The sequence below is a fragment of the Oncorhynchus tshawytscha genome, linkage group LG01 (assembly GCF_018296145.1).
Source record: "Oncorhynchus tshawytscha isolate Ot180627B linkage group LG01, Otsh_v2.0, whole genome shotgun sequence".
Classification (NCBI taxonomy): Eukaryota; Metazoa; Chordata; class Actinopteri; order Salmoniformes; family Salmonidae; genus Oncorhynchus; species Oncorhynchus tshawytscha.
Window position 1 is genome coordinate 66004595 of NC_056429.1, and position 15708 is coordinate 66020302.

The 15708-nt window shown below is 41.8% G+C and overlaps 1 protein-coding gene across 6 annotated transcripts; it reads right to left on the reverse strand.

Moving 5' to 3' along the window:
• Positions 1-1269: 1269 nt before the first annotated feature.
• On the reverse strand, positions 1270-12802 carry LOC112255063 (monocarboxylate transporter 9). Of its 6 annotated transcripts, none has more exons than XM_024428150.2 (6): positions 12672-12802; positions 10827-11071; positions 5367-5510; positions 4364-4459; positions 3174-4031; positions 1270-2891 (listed from the first exon to the last, which is right to left on the reverse strand). In XM_024428150.2, exons 2-6 carry the CDS (start codon positions 11029-11031, stop codon positions 2707-2709), a joined length of 1488 nt encoding a protein of 495 aa, XP_024283918.1. In that variant the 5' UTR covers positions 11032-11071; positions 12672-12802; the 3' UTR covers positions 1270-2706. The 6 variants fall into 6 exon arrangements, with proteins under 6 accessions (XP_024283918.1, XP_024283902.1, XP_024283909.1 ...); XM_024428134.2 differs by lacking the exon at positions 12672-12802 and adding an exon at positions 12467-12665; XM_024428141.2 differs by lacking the exon at positions 12672-12802 and adding an exon at positions 11881-12171.
• Between the last annotated feature and the right edge of the window lie 2906 nt (positions 12803-15708).

Sequence of the window (15708 nt, forward strand, 5' to 3'; positions counted from 1 at the left end):
GTAGGATTGATCACCCTGTCGCTGGCCGCCTTTGGGGAGGGTGTATAGTGTGAAAGGCCGAAACACCCTAGGAACCAAAGGTACACTACTGACGATGCGCTCCCCAAATTTCACCAGGCTCACTGTTCATTAACTCTTAGAAGTGCTTGCACAAAGGATAGTAACATCTCATCCTGTGTTCTTGGAATCCACAGAATGAGTTATAATACACATAAAACCTAGCGGTCAAACAAGGAAATGGTTCCAATTGTTTCTCTACCATACAGGTGAAGATATTGATAAAGGTCACCTTGTCCCAGAGAGATTTACGTGGTTATCAAAATGTCACGCCAGGGTAAATCTACACAAAACACAGCCCTTATTTTGAGTGTTTCTAAAATTCCCTATGGAAAAAATGAATGGTGGAAAAATGAATGGTAGAAAAACGATTGGAACCATTTCCCTGTTTGACCGCTAGGTTTTATGGGTGTCATGACACCACCACTGTGTGGCTCTATAGAACATATGCAATAGGCTAGTCCATGAGCAAGATAGTGCAGTTTTTTTTACAAGGCCTAAAAAATATTTTTGGGAAGAAGCTGTTGACTCTCCTCCTGATCTGTCGCCATAGGCCTGCACATCACAGCCATTGGTCAGGCAGCACACAAAAATGTTCTTTGATCAGCAAGAGCAGGCCGGGGCTCAGGGTTGGAATAGCCACTGCTCTGTGTAATGCAAGAATCCCAGCAAGAAATATTACTTTGCTCTGTGCTTCTCCGAGCACGCACTTTAAAGCCTATAAATAGCCAAGGCTATGTATGAATAATTTGATTGAGATCACATTAAATATACTATAGGCAGATTTGATATTGCGTGCCCAGCGGAGAATCAGAGCGGCATTGGGCACACTTCAATATATAGCCTAATAAGCAACTAATTCTAAAACACTGAGAAATATAAACATTTTATGAATTACAAATTACATGACCCTCCCCTGGACTAGATTTGGAAAAAAAAGGCTAAACCCTCCCCTTGACTGAGATGTAAAAGCATGATCCTCCCCCATTTCCCTCAAGGCAACCATTCTGTACATGTCGGTCCATCCCTAGGAGGAAGTTGCACTGCCAAAGGACTGAATTAGGTCAAACTTTCCAAGGAGTCTCTAGAGTTTACATATGTGCTCACTCTCTAAATACCACAATGTTCGCCATATGTGCTGAAGTCAAAAAGAAAGGTCTTCAGTGAATCATATTTTATGTTAGTCAGACAAGCATTAAAAAACATCTACAATCACAATATTGAATTTCATTTATTGGAACTTTTTTGTTGAAAATAACAAAATAGAAAGAGCGAAATATTGCAAACATAAATACTGTAACCCAGACATTTAGAAAAAGAATAAGACAGAGTGGTTCAACATAAAGTGACAGTTCTACTGTTTCTAACCTTTTTGGATCACAGATCACAGATTTCAACCCTGTAAATACTTTTACAAAGAAGCTTGACTAAGAATAAAACAATATCCCAGTAGTCTTATATTTGAGGAAGAATATAAACTGAAATATGTTGTGGTTTATTTAACTTTTTTTTAAATGGGATCTTCAAGTGACTAACAAAGCAGGTATCACAATTATTATATTTCTTAACATAAAATCATAATGGCAATAATGAATGCCATCTTTACATACAATGCATATCTGGTACTGGTTCAGTGCATACTGTATACAAAGTTGCTTATAAACATTGAAAGAGTTGATAATGTAGTACTAAAAAAAAAAAAAAAGTACAAAAACATGCAGACGCAAAAAACACATTAAACCATTATGAATAGGACCAGCCTGGTGAACAAATGCAGGAAAGGGGTCATGCCACAAAGAACCAACAAACTAGTTTAAGGAACTGGACCTTATTCCTGTACAGTCTCTGGTATTTGCACAGCATATTATTCAGCAAGTTCTTAGTCCGGTCAAGACAGAGTGAGGTGTTTAGTACCTCCTTAACTAAAAAAACAAACAGTTTGGACAGTACAAGTAAAATACAGTACAATGCCAATGAACTTAAAAAGCAAGACTTGTATTCATCAGGCATAACGTGTTGACAGGCATCCACCATCCTGGTGCTTTGGTAAGATAGAAACAAAAGGTTTGTGCGGCTAGAATTGAAAAGAGTACATTAAAGTGCATTCCCTCGTTTTTTTCCAATCCCTGGATTTTTTCCAGTAAATACCTGGGAAATTCTTTCGAATTTAAATTTTGCATGGTTATACATTTCAATATGCTGAGATATTTGAACAGCCTTTTGTGTTTTCAACCAACATCTTCACAGGCCATTGTTGGTTTGTATTTCTCCACTGGGTCACCAGAGGAAAATGCCTTTTCCATTTGACCCAAGTAAAGATCCAGAAATGTAAAAAAACAGCATTTATTCTAAGTAAACATAATCTATTGCATTAATTTGTTGAGAAACAATTTTGTTGAATTAGGCCTCTTAAAATGAGGCCGTTATTAAAATGTTCAACATAGGCATCTTTCAAAATTCTGTAGTTTAATGTAAGAAGTCGTAAAAACGCAATAAAGATGTATAGAAAAGGCCTACTTCAAAGCTCTTCTCAGGTATACATCAGTGAAATCTGGCACCAGGGAAAAAGAAACCTCTTGAAGGATACAGAGCTTATCAGCAAAAATCGCTGGGAGCACTGGAGAGCAAGGCCGATGTGAAAGTTAGTGTTCAGGCTACAGAGGCAACTTTGTCACAGTTGCTGGTGTACTGAATGTCAGGCCTGTCGATGTCAGCCTTCTTTTTGCCCCAGCAGGGCAGAGCACACAGAAAGAGCGTGACTCCACCCAGGAGCACAGAGCCTCCACTGAAGTAGAAGGCCAGGTCATAGGACTGGGTCCAGTCAAAGAACCACCCTGGAACAGGAAGAAGAGAGAGAAAAAAAACAATTTCAGCAAAATCTCTCGACGATATATGAGTCAGCAAAACACTAGCTAAAGGCCAACATTCTGAGTTCCACATTCTCACTCACGCATTAAGATTACATCATCTGTAAAAATGTTTTGACATATGGAAGAGTGATTCTCTGTAAAAGCATGAACATGAACCTGTACAAGCTCTAACCTAACAACTGTAAATGTGGACCACACACACTCAGCAATGTTGACCAATGGTGTCAGAAGTGGGATCTTTCTTACCAACAACAGGGGGCCCAAGCATGATCCCGAATCCACCGAAGAACATGAGGATCCCATGGGCTTGGGTCAGTTTGTCCAGGCCCACGATCTTGGTAGTGATGTATGACGTTAGGGACCAGTTCCCAGAGAAGAAGCCCACCACAGCTGAGAGGACCTGCAGGCCTACGTAGCTCTTGGAGATGGGGATGAGGAGAAGGGCCGTCCCGGTCCCCAGCAGTGTGAAGGCATACAGGAACACACTGTTGATCCACCTAATGTCTGCTAGCATGCCCAGGGTCAGCTTGCCCACACCGGTAGTGATGGCTACAATAGAGACCAGGGGGATGATTTTGACCTCGTCGATGAGGCCCTCACTCTGGGCCACGTCCTCCATGAAGAGGACCGGGGGGAAGGCTCCTAGGCTGAACAGGAATATAGCTATGCAGAGGGACATGAAGTTTCTGTCATGCAGGAAGTCAGCCGTAGAGTGCATGTACTTTGAGTAAGCCTGACGCTTCTTCTTGATAATTTTCACAATGGCTAAACCTGCCATGAACCCCCCTTTGTTGTCAGGTGTGGGGATGTCTTTGGCGTCGATGGTGATCAGGTGATCCTTGACCGCCAGCTTTTTCTCGCCAGTGCCCGGTGTGGTCTTGAGGTCGTCAGCAGGCGGTTTCTTGAAAGGCTGCTCCTTTGTGCGCTCCAGAGCAGCCTTCTGTTTGAGGTAGTAGCCAGGCATGTTCAGGGGCCTCATGAAGCCGGCACAGGCCATGAGGTTGAGGGCCAAGGCCCCGATGATCAGCAGACAGCCTTCCAGGCCAAAGAGAACAATCAGCTCATTCTGAGCTGTGGCATAGAGGAACCCTCCCACACTTGTGCCTAAATGAGAGAAGGGAAAAATTTAGTGTTGGCATTCCAAGAATGAGCCCTTAGACATTCATTAATATGAATTTAATAAAATCCTTGCTTAGTGGGACATCATTACCTAAAGCTACCCTCCCTCAAGGGGACAAACACAGAATGCCCCAGAACTGTGTTGTATTACCAGTGTTCTTCTTGTCACCAGTCCACTTCCCTAATCACAAGGCTACAGTGTTTCTTGACTAGAATGTTTACCTTGGCATTCCAAGACTTCCGGCTTCTGAAACATGAAAGAACTGAACATGAAGACTTGGTGTGAACCCAGTGAGCGAAGAGGGGGGCTGAAGTACCTGTGGTGACTATGCCGAGGGCGAGGCCACGTCTCTTGTCAAAGTACTGACAGGTGATGGTCAATGTGGCAGCATAGACAAGACCACAGCCAAGACCTGTGGACAACAAAAACAGAGGTATTTTGATTAGCACATTTTAGAGGAGCATGTAGCTACAGTACCTTCTTTTTTACCATGTTGAAGAAGACATTTAATGTTCTGAGCAAAGCCTTGCACAGTAAACTGTGTACATTAATGTGAAACTGTGGGACTTGGGTAAGGCCATCTTAGTCATGTAATAACAGAGTGAATTCACCATGTTTAAAATATGTTGTTCTGTGATAAATATGTTACATATTAACCATACAAATAACTTTTGTTTAGTGTAAAATCACCCCAACAGTAATTTGATCCTCAAAGGATGACTGGGCGGAAAAGTGATGAGAGAATATTGAGCCACACGTGTTGAGTTTAAGGGATGGTCTAAAAATAGACACCTTTCTTCAAATATGCATGGCCTCTCTCTCAGGCCAATGCCACAGGCAGTAGCCGTCTATTGGGCTCTTTCCCCCTTAGCATGGCACAGCTGTCACTGGGTGTTAGATAATGAGCTGCGATGGGTGCATTCAAACTGTTGGGGGGAGGCATCAGTCACATGGCAATCCGACTCTACCCTATTTTTATATTTCTGAATACATCCTACATATACCCTCATCCTACACATACCCTCACAGTGCATGTGTTGTGGAGACTAGACATGAACCTATTTTGAATAGACATGAACCTATTCAATTCTTCTTATGTGTCTTATCTATCATTTACTTGTGTTATTGCTTAACTGTGTAATAGTTTTATGTAATGATGAGTTAAAAACACAATTCACTTCCAACAAAACCACAGAGTAAACAAGCAACTTCCTATAATTTCTCTCACACTTGCAAGGCTAATCCTATATCTAATAGTGGATCACACAAACCGCAGACTTGCTTCAGCAGAAAAAGACCATCACGAGCTTCTCACTTACCGACGACAATCCCGTAAGAGAAGATGAGGAACTGGACGTTTGGGGCGAAGGCGCTGAGCATCAGGCCCCCTGCCACCATGACCCCACTGAAGATGGTCACAGGGCGTGCCCCAAAGTTATCCACACAGGCACTGCAGACAGGACCTGGGAGATAAAATAGGGCAGAGAGGAAGTGAGAATTCAGTGTGGGTGTGTGTGGGAAAGTTGAGGGTACATTGTTGAATAGATTCAGTGAGTTAGGGAGTAGCAAAAATGAGATGACACAAAGAAATACACATGATGGAATGAATATGGGGCATTCGGGATGCATGTGGTGTTAGCAACAGATGGCTTTCCTAAACAATACAAAAGCAGCAAAAAGGTAAGTGATACCGTTCAAGGTGTACCGTGCTTGTTGGGCTATTTCATGGCAGGAAAACCTGATGTATCAACTTTAACCATGTGACATGGTCCCCTTTTATGCCCTGATATTATTTTAACCTTATCGCTCCCTATGTAGGACAGAGTGCTTGTGACCCTATTCGTTCTCCTCATATGATTACAACGAGGTCCCCTTAAGCGGCACTAGCTAGTTATTAGACACCTAAGCAGAGGTAAAGGGTCAGGGAAAAGGGCAGCCTGTGATGTTCGTTCGTCATCATCCTCACACCATATCGAATTTAAAAGCACACCGAGTTACAGAAATATATCTTACAGTGCCTTCAGAAAGTATTCACGCCCCCTTACTTTTTCCACATTTTGTTGTTTTACAAAGTAGGATTAAAATATATTTGTCATTTTTTTGTCAACGATCTACACAAAATACTCAAATGTTAAACTGGAAGAAATGTAAAAAAAAGAAAAAATGTAATAAAAAAACTAATATCTCGATTAGATTAAGTGTCAAAATCACATTTGGCAGTGATTACAGCTGGGTAAGTCTCTAATAGCTTTGCACACCTGGATTTTACAATATTTGCACATTATTATTTTTTTAATTGTTCAAGCTCTGTCATGTTGGTTGTTGATCATTGGTAGATAAAAAAATAAAAAAAGTATTGCCATAGATTTTCAAGCCGATTTAAGTCAAAACTGTAACTAGGCCACTCAGGAACATTCAATATCATCTTGGTAAGCAACTCCAGTGTATATTTGGCCTTGTGTTTTAGGTTATTGTCCTGCTGAAAGGTAAATTTGTCTCCCAGTGTCTGGTGGAAAGCAGACTGAACCAGGTTTTCATCTAGGACTTTGCCTGTGCATAGCTCTATTCCATTTATTTTTATCATTAAAAAAACTCCATAGTCCTTGCCGATGACAAGCATACCCATAGCATGATGCTGCCCCCACCATGCTTGAACATATGAAGAGTGGTACTCAGTGATGTGTTGTGTTGGATTTGCCCCAATCATAGCTCTGTATTCAGAACATAAAATTGATATTTTTGCAGCTTTATTTATTTGTTCTATCTCTCAATTCCGTGATATCCAGTTGGTAGTTACAGTCTTGTCCCATTGCTGCAACTCCTGTACGGACTCGGGAGCCATACATCCTCCGAAACATGGCCCTGCAAAGCCGAAGTGTTTCTTGACACACTGCTCGCTTAACTCAGAAGCCAACCGCACCAATGTGTTGGAGGAAACACCGTCCAACTGGGGACAGTGTCAGCATGCATGCGCCTGGCCAGCCAAAAGAGTCGCTAAAACACGATGGGACAAGGACATCCTGGCCGGTAAACCCTCCACTAACACAGACGGCACTGGGCCAATTGTGCGCCGCCTCATGGGTCACCTGGTCGCGGGATCGAACCCGGGGCTGTAGTAAAGAACCCAGATCTGCTTTAGACCACTGCGCCACTCCGGAGGCCATTTGTAGTTTTACTTTAGTACCTTATTGCAAACAGGATGTATGTTTTGGAATATTTTTATTCTGTACAGGCTTCCTTCTTTTCACTGTCAAAGACTCAATCATGGACACTCTCACTGACAGTTGTGGCTGCTTCGAGTGATGTATTTTTGTCTCTATCTTCTTGCCTTTGTGCTGTTGTCTGTGCCCAATAATGTTTGGACCATGTTTTGTGCTGCTACCATGTTGTGCTGCTTCTATGTTGTGTTGCTTCCATGCTGTGTTGTCATGTGTTGCTGCTATACTATATTGTCATCTTAGGTCTCTCTTTATGTACTGTAGTGTTGTGGTGTCTCTTGTCATGATGGACCCTGATTGATATACTGCAACGACTCTCTGGGTCTCTCTATTCCGACCTTGTTTACTGCACTGACACATGGATTGACTTTTGGGGCGTCCACAGCTATACGAGAACTCATTTTCCACTTTGAATAAGCATGCTATACCAGAGGAAAGCTCAAATAATCCACTTGGTATTTTAAGGGGATCGATTTTACAAGAAGATTTCGGGGAGAATGGAATGATCGATTATTCAGGAAGTTCCACAGAGCATCAAGGAGGCTGCTACTCTTCTGAAAAGTTAAGAAACAATCTAGCTGATCTCTTTTTTTAATCAAAATATTGGTGGTATAGCCAGTCGCATCATTTAAGCAAAAACCTAGGGTATAGAATGGCAAAATGACTTCCTTAGCCAGTTTAGGTTAACTCTTGAACATTATAAATTTTTTAATTTGCATCCTTAAAATCACTTGTTTCACTATAGCCAGGCTGACCTGAATATATTTTCTTCGTGAATGTACGTCATTCACCCACTAAGGTCTGAAGAAGAGCGGTTGAAAGATCAAAAAAGGCACCGAAAACAGAACGCACTACAGGTAGGTGTTATATGATGAGTGTAATCATATGATGAATATTTCAGGATGATGTTAAACCACTTAAAGAACTACAGTTGTATGATGGCCTGGATGAAGAGGAAAATATTATCCTTAAGGAACCATTCATGTTCCAGTTACAGAGAGATTATGAGATGTTCTATGTGGAGGCAGTTGACAACAAGAAAATGACTGTCTTTGCCTCTTTTGAGGAGCAGGAGTGAAGCCATTTGAGGAGTGGTCAAACCTTGTTTTTGTCTGCTGTGTTAATTGTTTCAATTGTTAATTGTGTTGTTTAGTAAAGATGACGTAGAAGTCACCCGAGTCTGATCTCTTTACTGGAGCTGGTATAACTTAATGTACAAAGCACATTCAGCTTGTCAGTATGTCTATATGGTATCGTATGTCTCCATTCTAATGAGGAAAGTAAATAGCATTATAAATCAGGATAGGTAGTAACTGTGTGTGTGTGTGTATATACACATTGAAATAATATAACATTTGTCAACAATTTTAACAGTACATGACATAACAAGTCTGTTCACTGCAACAATATCAGTGGCTTGTCTCATAGCATGAAGCAAAAAGTGTTACAACATGTTCTGGTATCACTTTATATAATATTTCTTACGATCTTCAAAAATTAAATGCATTTGTATTCAACGTGTGCCTTGCACAAACATGTTTGTATTCAGTGTGTGACTGTCAAACCTCAGATGGACAACAAAAAAAACAGGTGGGTGGGGTAAAATGTGGGCGGAGTCAAATGTTTAACTGCCCAGCCCAGAACTGCACACTGCAGTCAGGGGGTACTTGACACACTGCAGTCAGGGGCTACTTGACACACTGCAGTCAGGGGCTACTTGACACACTGCAGTCAGGGGCTACTTGACACACTGCAGTCAGGGGCTACTTGACACACTGCAGTCAGGGGGTACTTGACACACTGCAGTCAGGGGGTACTTGACACACTGCAGTCAGGGGGTACTTGACACACTGCAGTCAGGGGGTACTTGACACACTGCAGTCAGGGGGTACTTGACACACTGCAGTCAGGGGGTACTTGGCAAAGATAGGTTGGCACCAAATCTGTAGCCTGTCAATCAATGGTCTGAGTCTTGGCATTCAAACTTTGTTTGTGGTATAGCTCGATACAGGCAGAATTCAATGTAAAAATGTGTTGCCCTCTCACCGATTTCAACTGCCCCCTTAATCACTTTATCCTGGCGTCGGGCCTGAGACGGTATCACCTCACTAACCCGTAATCTGCTGCCAACTCATTAAAGACTGCTATGATTTCCTAGCATTGTGCCAAGTCAAATGCAGCCCAATCCATTTCGTTTCCAAAGCTATATGCACATTGAATTGACTACTTGTTTTAGTACAGTGAATCAGTCAATCTCTGGATAGAGGAGACAGATGGTGATGAAAACCTGAGTCTTAAATGTGACTGTTCTTGTTATGCATGTCACTTGTGCGGAGACATTGAATTGCTGATCAGACAGCTGACAACCCAAGGATGTGTGTAAAGAATAGCTAATCACATCTTGTTGAACCCTGTCTCCACCTCCTTTCCATTTCACCACCAGTTAAAACAGCCCACGGTGTAAGGCTGCGTAGCCCAGCTGCCAAGTCCCACACGTGTACTGGGAGCAATCTGTATAGCCATGACATTTCACTGACCTCTGAAAAGGCGACAAAGTGAAGGGAGGCTTAGCCTGGTGGTAAATGTAAACCAAGACCGTGATCCCTCTGATCTTTGAATACAGCTTGCAGACATGCAGTGAACTGAGTCCTCCTGTGTCCCCTGGTCATTCCAAACTAATGAAACTGTTCAAATCTTTATTATCCTTCCTATTATCATTTTCCCTTTCCCGCACACACCCTCTGTATGGTCACAGCTACGTAAGGGCTCCTCCTGCAGGTATGACAGGGCTGACTGTGGGGCGGCAGGTAGCCTAGCGTTCAAGAGCATTAGGCCAGTAAACAATAGGTCGCTGGTTCGAGTCGGTGAGGTGAAAAATCTGTCTGTGCCCTTAGTCCCTTATTGCGCCTGTAAGTCGCTCTGGATAAGAGCATCTGCTAAATGATATAAATGTAAATTACTTATCAACCAATAACCTCAACTAAGTGTTAAGAGCACCAACGTGCCACCAATATTGCACAGTTTTCTTCATCTACCTAGGACAAGTCAGCACTGCACTTTCACAACTGTTGATATGTAGCAGGTAAAATACTCATTTTCCCATCTCATGTGCCACTAACTTGGTTAGATAAAAACTGGTCTGTTACTTCACCCATAATGCCACATAACTGTATGTGTTTATGGAGACATTGGACCATTCTTTTGTCTGGTCCTCTGTCAGTGACATCATTAATTATACAACAGCAACAGGTGCATTCCAGGTGAGACTCTAAAGGAGACAATGTAGCTGCAACTGTAAAGTACATAGATAAGTAAATTCAGGTCTAACCACTGACATGATGTTAAGCATATCAAGTCATAGCCATGCCAAGTAAATCAATATGGAATTCTTGAACAGATGTTCAGATGCTGAGTTGAATAAATGTATGTTAAGAAATCTATGTTTTATAATATACAGAATTCTGCAGTTAAGCACAGTGAACTCGGTCTTTGGATGATAGCATTAGCCTATACCTATACAGTAACTAAATAAATAAACAAAGATATTTGGAGAATACTTACTGGCTATGAGTCCCACTCCAGAGACCAAGGAGCCGACCCATGCCGTCATGCCTTTCCCCTCCTGGAAGGTGTGGAGCCACTCTGGGTACAGGACGCCCACCGACTGGGGGGAGCCGTAGGCCAGGAACTGGGCCATGAAGCAGGCCACAATGACCACCCATCCCCAACCTCCATCCAGCGCTTTCTTTGAGGTATGAGGACTCATGCTGTCTGCTTGGATCTTACAACTTCAACAGGGAGGGTTCCTGGGGAAAACAGAAAAATAGCAAAAAGTTTTAAAAACAAGCGCAATAGACAAGCAATTGACCAAATGCATGAGAATACAGACAAAATAAATCACATGCAAGTTTGGAACCAGGAATCATGATCAAGGAAGAGATACATGTCATAAATTGAGTTCTAAAGTAGTAGATAAATGCCAAATGCACACATGTCTTGATGTTGATGCTGCTCTTGCCTGGTCTACCAGGCAGGTCACCTGTGTTACTGTACTTCCTAAACAGTGCAACCTTCCCATCCTGCGCTGCCCGTTTTGTGCCCTCGCAGACCACACCTTGAAGGAGGGGAGTTTGGTGTCTGGACTGCCTACTTTAACCTGCCTTTTGTCTATTTCCCATAAGTTCTGGCACGAAACATTGATATTTTAGAGGCGCATCCTGTTTCCTGTGCTGACGGAAACGTTTTCTTTTATCTTTCATGAATAATTTGTGCCAGGGAGAAAATTGAGCTGTCGGTGCACTAATGCAGCATCCTCTCTCTCTCTCCTTGTTTTTAAAAACAAGGAGCGCGACAAAAGTTGTGCATCTATCAATTTCCAATAAACATCATTATATGGAGGAACACCGTGCCAAATATACATAGCAACCTATTTTCTTTATTAAACAATGTTTTTTTTTGCTTGCATTTACGAGATATTCTTTGGCAGTTAATCACCCATTGCATAGCCTACAAATATATATTACGTTGTATTTAGCCATAGCCCTACTATGTTATAATGTTGTGCTATAGTAGCCGATTGTTATTTTATTAACACAAGGAAATACATGCGACTTACCTCAACAACATAAAAAAAATAACAGCCACAAGCACAACAACATGCAACTGCAGGATATGTGCGCGTTTGCCTACAGGGAGTTGCCATGAAGGATGGTTGGTATCCCGATAATAACTATGTATAATCGAAAATATATATATATATAGACGACAACACCGGCGGATGCCGAGCGCCCGCTAGGCTATATCTGAGGTCCGGTGAGGCAGACCCGGGTCCCCCAGCATATTAGCTACGCGCACAGTATTCGTTTTATAGCCTGTAGCTTTGTTGCCGGAGACCAAACCGGTTCAAAGCTGTTTTTGCTGGTCCGGATTTGTGTGCTACCAACGTTGAGGAAACTCTGCTTCCTCTTCATCATGTGCGACTGTGTGGAGCTACAGAGCGTACACTGCACACTGCCACCGAGTAAACGCAACTGAATACGGATATGTTTTCTTCTATTTGATAATAGGCCCATCAATTCAATAATGATAGGCTACATTGTATGCATCGCGATAATAGTGGACATAGGTGGGGTGGGGGACATGTTATTCAACTGCATGCATAGGCTATCAATTATAAAAGTTAACATTTGTAATTAGCCTACCTGTGATGATCAGAAAGCGCTTCAAAGTATTTCAAGTCAAATCAGATTGAATGTTTCTTCACAAATAGTGTAAAAGCACCTTTGAATTTGTAAAAACTAAACGGAGTAATTATTTGTTATCGCAATGAAAAATAGCTGTTTCTTTTCTCTTTACAGTGAATACAAGTTTTATATATGCACTTTAATATACACATAATAGACCTACTCTAAACGACAAGTAAAGGGATCCTCCGGAGTTAGCGCAGAAGGAGGTTATTTTGCCGGTGATGCTTGAGTGTGAAGTCTGAGCAATATTTACCAGGAACATTGTTAATATTGCGTCTGGTCCAGTCAGAACTGGTTACTTGTTGGCAAGTAGCCTAACATCAATTTGCACGGAGCGCTTGTTGCCGCTGATTGTGATAAAGCCTGGTCTCATAGACTTGACGTAACATAGTGAACTTAAATCCGGTACACTCAAATTAATATGATAGGTTACATTTGACATGGTTACATATGACAAGTTACTTAAGGCAAAAACGAAGGTAGGGTGGTTGGTCAGGGTGGAGGGGTGGACTTATAATTTGAACATCAAGTAACCAAGGTTGCAAGTTCAAATCTCATCAAGGACAACTTTAGCATTTTAGCTAACCCTTCCCTTAACACTTTTAGCTAACCCTAACCTTAAACCTTTCAGCTAGCCTTTCCCCTAACCTTAATCCATAGCCTAGCTAATGTTAGCCAGCTAGCCAACATTAGCTACCTAAGTAGAATTCATAACATATCCAACTTTTTACAAAAATCTGGAAGATATTGTACATTTTTGCCAAAATCTTAACATATTGCATATTTTGAAAATTCATAACATATCATACATTTAGCAAATTCTTAACACATTGTATGCTTAGCAAATTCGAAACATATCATTCAAAATGTACGAAATGAGTGATGGACGTCCACAAATGAATACATACCATACGGAATGTAACATATCATACTAAATTGAGTGTCTCAGATTTACACACAGAATAATACAAAATGCTCTGAGGCCAGGTTGGATGGGGATGTACTTTGAGATGAACTGCCACTCACACATTCTATCCTGAACAAAAATATAAATGCAACATGTAAAGTGTTGGTCCCATGTTTCATGAGCTGAAATAAAAGATCCCAGAAATGTTCCATATGCACAAAAAGCCTATTTCTCCCCCCAAAAATGGCACACATTTCTTTACATCTCTGTTAGTGAGCATTTCTCCTTTGCCAAGATAATCCATCCACCTGACAGGTGTGGCATATCAATTAAGAAGTCGATTAAACAGCATTATCATTATACAGGTGCATGTTCAAATCAAATAGTATTTGTTACATGCGCAGAATACAACAGGTGTAGACCTTAGTAGAATGCTTACTTACAAGCCCTTAACCAACAACGAGGTTGAAAAAAATAAATAAATAAATAAATAAAGGAAACAAATAATTAGGGAGCAGCAGTAAAATAACAATAGCGAGGCTATATACAGGGGGTACCGTTACAGAATCAATGTGAGGGGGCACCGGTTAGTCGAGGTAATATGTACATGTAGGTAGAGTTATTAAAGTGACTATGCATAGATAATAAGAGAGTAGCAGGGGGGCAATGCAAATAGTCTGGGTAGCCATTTGATTAGATGTTCAGGAGTCTTATGGCTTGGGGGAAGAAGCTGTTTAGAAGCCTCTTGGACCTAGACTTGACACTCTGGTACTGCTTGCCGTGCGGTAGCAGAGAGAACAGTCTATGACTAGGGTGGCTGGAGTTTTTTAAACAATTTTTAGGGCCTTCCTCTGACACCGCCTGGTATAGAGGTCCTGGATGGCAGGAAGCCTGACCCCAGTGAAGTACTGGGCCGTACGCACTACCCTCTGTAGTGCCTTGCGGTCGGAGGCTGAGCAGTTGCCATACCAGGCAGCGATGCAACCAGTCAGGATGCTCTCAATGGTGCAGCTGTAGAACCTTTTGAGGATCTGAGGACCCATGCCAAATCTTTTCAGTCTCCTGAGGGTGAAAAGGTTTTGTCGTGCCCTCTTCACGACTGTCTTGGTGTGCTTGGACCATGTTAATTTGTTGGTGATGTGGACACCAAGGAACTTGAAGCTCTCAGCCTGCTCCATTACATCCCTGTCGATGAGAATGGGGTGTGCTCGGTCGTCCATTTCCTGTAGTCCACAATCATCTCATTGTTGGGGACAATAAAAGGCCACTCTAAAATATGTATTTTTTCACACAACTCAATTATACAGATGTCTCAAGTTTTGAGGGAGTGTGCAATTGGCATGCTGACTGTAGGAACGTCCACCAGAGCTGTTGCCAGAAAATGTAATGTTAATTTCTCTACCATAAGTCGCCACCAACGTTGTTTTAGAGAATTTGGCAGTACGTCCAACCGGCCTCACAACCGCAGACCACGTGTAATCATGCCAGCCCAACTCCACATCCAGCTTCTTTGTGTAATACATCAACAACATCATATTGCCATAGGCCTACTCAGCCTGGTCTCATAGACTAGAGCAAAGGCTTTCCAACCCTGTTCCTGGAGCACTATCGTGCTGAAGGCTTTTACTCCAACCCTAACTAACAAGTTTTGCAAATTCGCAACAAATTGTATGAATTGCAATTCGTAACATATTGCAATTCGTAGTATATAATACGAAATGGATGATGGACATCCACAAATTAATACACAAGTAATTTTTTCCACAATTGTTTACAGACAGATTATTTCACCTATAATTCACTGTATCACAATTGTCAGAAGTTTACATACACTAAGGTGACTGTGCCTTTAATCTGCTTGGAAAATTCCAGAAAATTATGTCTTTAGAAGCTTCTGATAGGCTAATTGACATCATTTGAGTCAATTGGAGGTGTACCTACGGATGTATTTCAAGGCTTACCTTCAAACTCTGTGCCTCTGCTTGACATCATGGGAAAATTTAAATAAATCAGCCAAGACCTCAGAAAAAATATTGTAGACCTCCACAACTCTGGATCATTCTTGGGAGCAATTTCCAAACGCCTGAAGTTACCACGTTCATCTGTATAAACAATAGTACTCAAGTATAAACACCATGGGACCACGCAGCCGTCATACTGCTCAAGAAGGAGACGCGTTCTGTCTCCTAGAGATGAACATACATTGGTGCGAAAAGTGCGAATCAATCCCAGAACAACAGCAAAAGACCTTGTGAAGATGCTGGAGGAAACAGGTACAAAAGTATCTATA